Below are 11,905 nucleotides of genomic sequence, written 5' to 3'. Positions count from 1 at the left end.
GTGAAGACCAACAGTGTGAAAACAGTAAGTGGAAGTCAACACAAATAGTATTGAAACAGACAGTGAGATTGAAAACCAACAGTGTTGCAACAGTTAGGGAAACTGATAAACAACAGTGTGAGAAATGACAGTGAAACTGAAGACCAGCAGTGTTTAAGCAGACAGTGAAATTGAAAACCAAAATTGAGAAAAGCAATGTGATTGGTAACCCATGAAAGACATGCTGGCACACTCAACCAATTGGGAAGTAAAATGCTTTACTAAAAATATCATGTATCCAGAGAAGAATGAAAGAATAAATGGTGAGGATGACAGGGATAATAAGAAATCGAGGAAACATATTAAACAACACAAACCTGAGAAATTATGTCTTAATATGTCATTAACGGCTAGCTGATTCCATAGATGGGTCATAAGAATGTACGGCAAAATTGAGCGTTAGAAAAATACAATCAAAATATTCGTTAAACCGAATAGTTTCTTGGGGAAGCGAGGTATAGTTCAGGAGAAGGTGGAGGTAGTTGGCCCATACAGTACCTATCTCTTGGCAAATAATCGTAGATAAATCCAACGACGGGTGACACCACCTGTTACGAATGAAAAAGTGTTTTGATACTCAAATTGGTAACATTAACCTCGACATTCGTGGTAAATAGTGAATCGAACAAATTGTTTTATAGATGAATATAAACGTGCGAAAAACAAACAGGAAAACTATAAAAATTGGACAGTGGATTAACAATAATAAAAGCGATAAATAAAAAATACCATTTCAACAGTATAACTATTTAAGTTATAATTAGAAAGCACACCAAAGAAAAAATCAATCCTCTAAACAAGAACTCTGCCAAAAATAAAATGATAGTCCAGTGCAGTTGAATAGAGGTACTCGTATGTGTGACAAGAAAATGTGGCACAATAATTGGTGGAGGTTTTTTGTCTGGTAATTTGCATCAAAGACTCATTGCAATGAATTATTTCCAATGGAGGGGCGGTGGGACACTTGTGGTATGCGTAAAAACCTTTTTGCTTATGGAGGGTAGCACTGAATGAGTACAGCTATTTAAGGAGACCGGCATGGCCAAGTGTGATAAGGCGTTCGATTCGTAATCCGAGGGTCGCGGGATCGAATCCCGGTCGCACTGAACGTGCTCGCCCTTTCAGCCGTGGGGGCGTTATAAGTTGCAGTCAGGCACACTATTCGTTGGTAAAAGAGTAACCCAAGAGATGGCGGTGGGTGGTGATGACTAGCTGCCTTCCCTCTAGTCTTACACTGCAAAATTAAGGATGGCTAGTGCAGGTAGCTCTCGAGTAGCTTTGCGCGAAGTTCAAACACAAACAAAAGCTATTTAAGTGAAAGGAGATAATATTCGGAAAAAATTCATTGCAATGAATAAAATGTGTATACATTTGCAATATGTACTAATGATGCATCATGCTAATAAAATAAATATGCTGGTAGTTTTCAGTTTGAGCTTGTAAATTTCTCATTTCTACTAACATGTTTACAACTCTGCTATGTTTTCTTCTACCCAAGGAGGAAGTGAAGTACTATCAAAGTTGGAATTATTATGCAGAAAGTGTAAAGACATCTTGGTCCACATTTCAATAGCCAGTGTATGAGAGTCACTTAACTTGTTCGAAAATACAGCAGGTTAATAATCCAGAACTTAGGTTTTCTCTGTATGAAATTATTTGAAAGCGAAGGAAAGAAACTGGGATGCAAAATTGATCAGTTTAATATCATATACTTACTTAGTATATCACTCAAAGTGATCAGTTTAATGTCATATACTTACTTAGTATATCACTCAAAGTGATCAGTTTAATATCATATACTTACTTAGTATATCACTCAAAGTGATCAGTTTAATATCATATACTTAGTATATCACTCAAAGTGATCAGTTTAATATCATATACTTACTTAGTATATCACTCAAAGTGATCTCAAAGTGATCAGTTTAATGATCATATACTTACTTAGTATATCACTCAAAGTGATCAGTATATTCAAAGTGATCAGTCATACTTACTTAGTATATCACTCAAAGTGATCAGTTTAATATCATATACTTACTTAGTATATCACTCAAAGTGATCAGTTTAATATCATATACTTACTTAGTATATCACTCAAAGTGATCAGTTTAATGTCATATACTTACTTAGTATATCACTCAAAGTGATCAGTTTAATATCATATACTTACTTAGTATATCACTCAAAGTGATCAGTTTAATATCATATACTTACTTAGTATATCACTCAAAGTGATCAGTTTAATGTCATATACTTACTTAGTATATCACTCAAAGTGATCAGTTTAATATCATATACTTACTTATATACTTGATCAGTATATCACTCAAAGTGATCAGTTTAATGTCATATACTTACTTAGTATATCACTCAAAGTGATCAGTTTAATGTCATATACTTACTTAGTATATCACTCAAAGTGATCAGTTTAATATCATATACTTACTTAGTATATCACTCAAAGTGATCAGTTTAATATCATATACTTACTTAGTATATCACTCAAAGTGATCAGTTTAATGTCATATACTTACTTAGTATATCACTCAAAGTGATCAGTTTAATATCATATACTTACTTAGTATATCACTCAAAGTGATCAGTTTAATAATGTCATATATACTTAGTATATCACTCAAAGTGATCAGTTTAATATCATACTTAGTATATATATCAAAGTGATCAGTTTAATATCATATACTTACTTAGTATATCACTCAAAGTGATCAGTTTAATATCATATACTTAGTATATCACTCAAAGTGATCAGTTTAATATCATATACTTACTTAGTATATCACTCAAAGTGATCAGTTTAATGATCATATACTTACTTAGTATATCACTCAAAGTGATCAGTTTAATATCATATACTTACTTAGTATATCACTCAAAGTGATCAGTTTAATATCATATACTTACTTAGTATATCACTCAAAGTGATCAGTTTAATGTCATATACTTACTCAGTATATCACTCAAAGTGATCAGTTTAATGTCATATACTTACTTAGTATATCACTCAAAGTGATCAGTTTAATGTCATATACATTTTAAGTTGTAAAGTTTTTAAAAACTAATGAACGTAAAACAAAATACCAGCAAAAAAAAAACAGTTAACTGGTTATTGAAGTAATATGCTTAAAATAATACCTTCTTATTAATTAGTTTTTTGTTCCAGAAATGATCTTTTTATCTATAATATTTTACTACTTAGTACAAATTTATATTTAAAATCATTCTTTTACAACTTTTCAAACTTTTCTTTGGGTTTTGTCTTTGAACAACTCACATACAGAATCTTTGGAATTTAACATGAACAACTTTCTCAAACAGTACCATATAGAATTTAACATGAACAACTCACATACAGAATCTCAAACAGTGTCTACCATATAGAATTTAACATGAACAACTCACATACAGAATCTCAAACAGTGTCTACCATATAGAATTTAACATGAACAACTCACATACAGAATCTCAAACAGTGTCTACCATATAGAATTTAACATGAACAACTCACATACAGAATCTCAAACAGTGTCTACCATATAGAATTTAACATGAACAACTCACATACAGAATCTCAAACAGTGTCTACCATATAGAATTTAACATGAACAACTCACATACAGAATCTCAAACAGTGTCTACCATATAGAATTTAACATGAACAACTCACATACAGAATCTCAAACCAAACAGTGTCTACCATATAGAATTTAACATGAACAACTCACATGAACAGAATCTCAAACAGTGTCTACCATATAGAATTTAACATGAACAACTCACATACAGAATCTAACATGAACAACTCAAACAGTGTCTACCATATAGAATTTAACATGAACAACTCACATACATATAGAATTTAACATGAACAACTCACATACAGACATACAGAATCTCAAACAGTGTCTACCATATAGAATTTAACATGAACAACTCACATACAGAATCTCAAACAGTGTCTACCATATAGAATTTAACATGAACAACTCACATACAGAATCTCAAACAGTGTCTACCATATAGAATTTAACATGAACAACTCACATACAGAATCTCAAACAGTGTCTACCATATAGAATTTAACATGAACAACTCACATACAGAATCTCAAACAGTGTCTACCATATAGAATTTAACATGAACAACTCACATACAGAATCTCAAACCAAACAGTGTCTACCATATAGAATTTAACATGAACAACTCACATACAGAATCTCAAACAAAGTGTCTACCATATAGAATTTAACAGAACAACTTTAACATGAACAACTCACATACAGAATCTCAAACAGTGTCTACCATATAGAATTTAACATGAACAACTCACATACAGAATCTCAAACAGTGTCTACCATATAGAATTTAACATGAACAACTCACATACAGAATCTCAAACCAAACAGTGTCTACCATATAGAATTTAACATGAACAACTCACATACAGAATCTCAAACAGTGTCTACCATATAGAATTTAACATGAACAACTCACATACAGAATCTCAAACAGTGTCTACCATATAGAATTTAACATGAACAACTCACATACAGAATCTCAAACAGTGTCTACCATATAGAATTTAACATGAACAACTCACATGAACAATACAGAATCTCAAACAGTGTCTACCATATAGAATTTAACATGAACAACTCACAAACAGTGTCTACCATATAGAATTTAACATGAACAACTCACATACAGAATCTCAAACAGTGTCTACCATATAGAATTTAACATGAACAACTCACATACAGAATCTCAAACCATATAGAATTTAACATGAACAACTCACATACAGTCTACCATATAGAATTTAACATGAACAACTCACATACAGAATCTCATGAACAAACAGTGTCTACCATATAGAATTTAACATGAACAACTCACATACAGAATCTCAAACAGTGTCTACCATATAGAATTTAACATGAACAACTCACATACAGAATCTCAAACAGTGTCTACCATATAGAATTTAACATGAACAACTCACATACAGAATCTCAAACAGTGTCTACCATATAGAATTTAACATGAACAACTCACATACAGAATCTCAAACAGTGTCTACCATATAGAATTTAACATGAACAACTCACATACAGAAAACAGTGTCTCATATAGAATTTAACATGAACAAAACTCAAACAGTGTCTACCATATAGAATTTAACATGAACAACTCACATACAGAATCTCAAACAGTGTCTACCATATAGAATTTAACATGAACAACTCACATACAGAATCTCAAACCAGTGTCTACCATATAGAATTTAACATGAATCTCACAAACAGTGTCTACCATATAGAATTTAACATGAACAACTCACATACAGAATCAAACCAAACAGTGTCAAACCATATAGTGTGAACAACCATATAGAATTTAACATGAATATAGAATTTAACTCACATACAGAATCTCAAACAGTGTCTACCATATAGAATTTAACATGAACAACTCACATACAGAATCTCAAACAGTGTCTACCATATAGAATTTAACATGAACAACTCACATACAGAATCTCAAACAGTGTCTACCATATAGAATTTAACATGAACAACTCACATACAGAACAACTCATACAAACAGTGTCTACCATATAGAATTTAACATGAACAACTCACATACAGAATCTCAAACAGTGTCTACCATATAGTGGTATGTCTGCATTACAACGCTAAAAATCAGGTTTCGATACATGTAATGGTCAGAACACGTTGTGTAGTTTTGTGCTTAACTACAAAGTTTCTCGACAATGGTCAATTACTAACTCAAAGTATTTATGAATAAAAATATATTTAATGTATCATTATTTTATGCCAATTACAACTACGACATTCATTTAAGTTTTATTTGACTTTTGAAACCTGGATTCCATCGTTTTAATTCAGCAGACATGACACTGGGTCACTAGGGGATTTGACTTTGTCCACTTAAATTATTGTTCTATTATTAGAAATAGGTTTGAAGATAGCGTTATGGTTTTGTTTACCTTTAATCTTTCTGTCGTTTGGTTCTCATTTCTAGGTAGAAAACGTTATTGTTAATTGAAACAACGGAAAGGGTTGGAAGGGTCAAGTGATTTTTTTTTTGTAAGTATATACAACAGTAAGTGGTTAGAATGGTCAAGTTATGTTGTACAAGTAAAGAATGGACCAACAATTGACGTTACTACATTGTTCTCCACAATTCTGTTAAAAGGTTCAATTTCCATTATAAATTCATTAATTGAACAATTGTGTTATTCTTTCACAGTATCGGAAGAAAGAAACTTTAACTCCAAAATCATAAAAGATATATTAAGTTTCGGTATTTATAATAATTATATGTTTTTCAATAACAATTTAAACAATAATAGGAGTTTCAATGGACGTTAACTATTCTACTTGTATTGCAAATTTATATAGTTATTTTTATGAGAAAATATTTTTTAAACATTACCTAAATCCAAGCATCTATGCTGACAGTCAAACTTTCTAGTTTCTTAACAACACCATCTATAGAAGTTGCTATAGCAGCTTCATACTGAGATTTCTGCTGTTGCTTGTTGGTAATGGACTTCCGTTCTTTCGCAACGTTACATATTTTATAACAAATATAACATTTCTTTACCCATTTGTCTGTTCACCCCATGTAACCTTTGGTAAACTCCTGTTTTTTAGTCAACTACCAGTTTTTGTTTTAAATAATAATCTCTTCAAAACAAGACAAACGTATGTACAAAAATTATTTACACCATGAAATATCACAGTTGTATCCAAAACTCTAAATAATTAATGTTTATTTTCAAATATCCATTTGGGCTGATTCAATTACTTAAGAATATAATTGACAATCTAAAGTATTTTTCTCACAGTACTTACTTTTACTCACAGTACTATTAGTAGATTATTCACTCAGTAACTTACTGAGTTACAACATGGGTTACAACAGTTGTATCATAACTTTAAAAAATTGTCTACTTCTCATCAAAACCCACAGAGAATGGTTCAATTAATATAGATCCTCCTTTTACAATACAAATTATTATATTTATTAAACTTTGAAACTAACTTTATCATATCGCTCGATATGGTTAATTGTTCTCACACCAGCTAACTTCACGTTTTCTCTCATTGACTAATTTTCTGAGAAAAGAACAATTTTTCTCAATCTAGCTCACAGTTGGTTGGTAGCCCATATATTTATAAATTGTTCATTGAGGCCTCAAACTTTGTGTAAACTACGCAATGACGTTTGAGTGTAACAATACAAACTTGAGGAAACATCGAAAATACAGTAGAATCGAGTAACTTGGCGTCAATAATTGACTCACACTATGTATGACTCTTACAACGTTGGGCCGGGATGGCCAAGCGTGTTGAGGCGTGCGACTCGTAATCTGAGGGTCGCGGGTTCGCATCCCCGTCGCGCCAAACATGCTCGCCCTTTCAGCCGTGGGGCGTTATAATGTGCGGTCAATCCCACTATTCGTTGGTAAAAGAGTAGCCTAAAAATTGGCGGTGGGTGGTGATGACTAGCTGCCTTCCCTCTCGTCTTACACTACTAAATTAGGGACGGCTAGCACAAAGCTACTCGAGGGCTATCAAAAAATCATAGCAAGAGTGTTGAAAGTGATTATTTAAGTTTGTTTGTATAACGTGGAATGTTTGTTTGTTTGCCACGTTATGTAACCAAACTTAAATAATCACTTTTTTTAAATCAATAAATATTAACTCACCAAATAAATTGAATAATAACTCTTAAACTAAACAGTTTTGTATATCCAAAAAATATTAATTACTAATTTGAAATCATTTTTTCCCCAACTTGTGTGTCTACAGTGAAGTTATAATTTATAAAGCCTCTGTAATAAATAATCATTTTCTTTGAAACAACGCGAAAAAACAGACAATTTTTAAATACTCTATAACTTTTTATTTTCTATTTACATACATTTTATTTTAATTTTTTTATTGATGTGAAGTTTGTGAAAATTCGGGACAAGAAAACATAAATCGAGTTCCACTGTCTCTTATTAGTGAAGAAAATCGTCCGATCATAGAAGTTCTTCTGTTGTTGTCTTCCATCTGGCTTTCTAATTCAGTTAAACACTTGTCAAAAAATTCTTGTAGATCTAAATATGTTTCAGGGGCTTACTTTTCTCAATTTTTCTTTCTACTCTAGTCGTCGGAACACTCTGAATCCGATGATTTCCTTTCATGAAACAAATCTCGCAGTTCTTTGAAGTAAAGAGGTCTCTTTGATTTATATTTCTTAAATTTTTTGTTACGTCTACAATGTGAAGGTACCTCCTTCCTTTCAGTTAACAGAGTTTCTGATATATATGAAATTATTGGTTGATATTTATGAGGCTGTGTTGGTATAAAATATTTTGTATGTGATCCTTCAAGACTCGTGATAATGTTTGTTATTTCATTTGAGACATTACTATTTTGGATGTCCTTCCTGTTAGTAAAAACATTTGCCTTTCTTTCTCTCTAAAAATAACAAGAATCAGGATAGGTTGATGTTAGTTATCATTATATAGAAATTACCTCTTGGAAATTAATACAATGAAACTACCGATAACTGGGCTATATCAATTTAGTGGATCTCAATTAAAATACGTTTCCGAACAACACTTTTATTGAAATATCCAAATTTTGAGCAAACTAATTGACTCTATAAATTGATTTCTAATAAGTAAAAAGGGAAGGGAATGTTTATCTTATGCATATCGAAATATTTTCCACTTTACTTTGGGGGAAAACTCTGTAGAAGTATCATATTTTTCTAGTACTAAACAGAATAAAATGTAAACAATTACTAACAAGCGTTATTAGAAATTTGAGAATTTCAAAAATAATCAAACTGAAAAAGAAATTGAAATAAAAAAACGTTGGTACTAACAACTATACTTTTGAGAATGATAAATTGCGTGATGTATATTTTAATTTAGTTGCTGCAATTATCGAGAATTTCACTCTACGTTGTTTTTGTTGGTTTTTTTATCAGAAAACTTCAAAACGGACTATCTGTGGGCCTGGCATGGCCAAGCGCGTAAGGCGTGCGACTCGTAATCCGAGGGTCGCGAGTTCGCGCCCGCGTCGCGCTAAACATGCTCGCCCTCCCAGCCGTGGGGGCGTATAATGTAACGGTCAATCCCACTATTCGTTGGTAAAAGAGTAGCCCAAGAGTTGGAGGTGGGTGGTGGTGACAAGCTGCCTTCCCTCTAGTCTTACACTGCTAAATTAGGGACGGCTAACATAGATAGCCCTCGAGTAGCTTTGTGCGAAATTCCAAAACAAACAAACAAAACTATCTGTGTCTGCTCACCAAGAGCATTAATACCAGAATATTAGAGTTATAAGTATTCGGTCGTATTACTGGGCTGCACCAGATGTCCTTAATCTACAGGTGCCTTTGTATTTAAAATTCGAATATTTTAATATTTGTTTGGAAGCAGTTTAACATCGAGATGGCGCTGCGAAATTCATCAATATCGATTTGAACTAAAACACAAGAACAATACAAACACGATAATAATGATGCTTCATAAAAAGTAAAATAAAATACATTTTTAAACTCTATGTGGTGCGTAAATGAGTCCAGTGTTTTTAATTAGAAAGTTTCTAGCTAGCATAAATGTCAACTTGTTAGAGAATTTCTGCTGTTTAAAATTTTGGCATGACGAAAGGGGTGTTTGAACATCAGATAAGAAACATCAAAGTTCTACAGTTATCCAAGCAAAGAAAATTTGGCTAATGCCGGGTTGTTAAACAGCAAAAGAAAATAAGCAAATATAAATGTCCCGGCATGTCCAGGTGGTTAAGACGCTCGGCTCGTAATCCGAAGGTCGTGGGTTCGAATCTCCGTCACACCTCTGGGAGCATTATAATGTGACGGTCAATCCCACTATTCGTTGGCAAAAGAATAGCTCAAGAGTTGGCGGTGGGTGGTGATGACTAACTGCCTTCCCTCTAGTCTTACACAACTAAATTAGCAATTGTAGTATATGAAGGATGGAAGTCCTCACATTATACATCATACGTATATATGTCTCTCTACTACTAAATGGAATAAGTACAACCCAACTTTACGAGGTAATGACTCATAAACAGAGTCATACAGTACAAATCTATAGAATAAACATTTATTAAAGGTTTGGAGACGGCTTGAATGGTAATGAAGAAAATATTATTAAAACTAGCACAAGTACTAGTCCCCTGGACGGAATTTACGTAAATTCATAATTAATGAAAAGTCATCTAACGACATGAAGAATTGTCTCCCTTATATATGACCAATTCAATGAAAACCATGAGATAAAATACTGATTAAACGCCTTCCTTTCCCCGTAGCGGGCTTAGAACTATAATTTGAAATAGCTTTTAAAATGGCCGTTTTAAAATGGCCATATTAGAAGCATCTTTCATACATCTTCCCAAATGTTAATACAGTAGAAAATATGTAATTTTTACAATTTTGTTGTTCATACATTTCACTTTATACTTTGAGTACATAGATGAACAAGAATATCAGGTTATACTTTTGTTGCTAAGCGACATGGCATAAAGTTGTTGTATTCCTATACCAAGTTAAGATTCATCCGTAACTGTGTCAATAGCGCAATAATTGTGAAAACACATGACTCATAAACAGAGTCAATAGAGTACAACAATTTCAAAATGTTTTGAGATGGCTGCAATGATAAAGAAGAAACCTGTATTATATGTATATATCTACACACAACGTCTCTAGAAGCTGTTATCAAGTATCCATTTAAACCGACTACAATTTCCTTCTAAAAATCGATACCATTAAATTGAAACGTTTCTTATAAGGTGGAAGATTAGAGTGTAAAGTTTATAACCTTAATACATTATATTTATAACGGTGTCTAAACTTCACGCAGAACACCAACATAAAATGTATAGAAAGTAAGTAAATATATGTGACTGAAGGTATATTACATTCTTGTTATGTTCGTCTATTTGTGCTCTACCCACCACGACTATCGATAGCCGGTTTCTAGCGTTGTAAGTCCCAGACACTCGGTATGAAATGTGATGACATTTCCCGTTATCACAATACTTACTTTAGGAAGATGAAAATTCTGAACTTTTTGGCCCTCTTCTCTTTTACACTTTTACATTTTCTCTTCTCGTTTCTAATAACAGTCTGATCTTCATCTTTTTGTGGTACAAGTGAATATTTAATTTTTGTTCTGTCATCTTTATTTGTATGGTCTTCTGTGTTAGCTGATTTTACTGCTTCACATCCACAAGAATTGCACTTCCAAATAATGACACTACAAAAGAAAAGCGCGAATAAATAACATAGATGATTTAATTTGACTGTTATTTGTACATTAGTGTTATGTCAATTAAAAATGGAATATAATTATAATCTAGAAATAATAATATTTAACAACGACAGCCACAGAGACGTTCTCTCCTAAAAAAGTGATCCACAATTTAAGCTTTAAGTGAATCTCCACACTTAAAATACACTTTATTGTAAACTAATGATGCTAATTTCTCCTTACTTATTTCTTATTAATGCAAGCGTTTGTAACCTTTTGATTATTTATCATTCTAATTAAAATAAAGTAACTAACATTTTTTTATTTCTCAGCCCCTATAAATTCATTATTAAGTATATACACACATGGTTCAACTATTAATAACATAGAAATTATATTAAGATCTATTCAACAAAACATAAAAAAATACTGTTTTGTTCTTGCCTTAAAGAAATGAACAATAGTGGTACTCCTACTGCAGCAGTTACCAATGGAATCGGATATTCTAACATGGATGGTGCTGAAATGGAAAAATACAAG

At 32.2% G+C, this 11,905-nt stretch overlaps 1 protein-coding gene across 3 annotated transcripts in view; it reads right to left on the bottom strand.

The window, feature by feature from the left end:
* Positions 1 to 7,972: 7,972 nt before the first annotated feature.
* LOC143243334 (uncharacterized) overlaps positions 7,973 to 11,905 on the bottom strand; it is a 16,081-nt gene continuing 12,148 nt past the window's right edge. For all 3 annotated transcript variants that reach the window (XM_076487186.1, XM_076487185.1, XM_076487184.1), the window contains 3 exons: positions 11,810 to 11,885; positions 11,159 to 11,371; positions 7,973 to 8,558 (listed from right to left, as the gene is read on the bottom strand). In XM_076487186.1, coding sequence (XP_076343301.1) covers positions 8,489 to 8,558; positions 11,159 to 11,371; positions 11,810 to 11,885 — 359 coding nt within the window. In that variant the 3' untranslated portion in view covers positions 7,973 to 8,488. The remainder of the gene's footprint in view (positions 8,559 to 11,158; positions 11,372 to 11,809; positions 11,886 to 11,905) is intronic.

This window comes from Tachypleus tridentatus, unplaced genomic scaffold (genome assembly GCF_004210375.1).
Source record: "Tachypleus tridentatus isolate NWPU-2018 unplaced genomic scaffold, ASM421037v1 Hic_cluster_2, whole genome shotgun sequence".
Taxonomy (NCBI): Eukaryota; Metazoa; Arthropoda; class Merostomata; order Xiphosura; family Limulidae; genus Tachypleus; species Tachypleus tridentatus.
The sequence above is the reverse complement of the archived record's forward strand: the minus strand, read 5'-3'. Positions and strand labels throughout refer to the sequence as shown.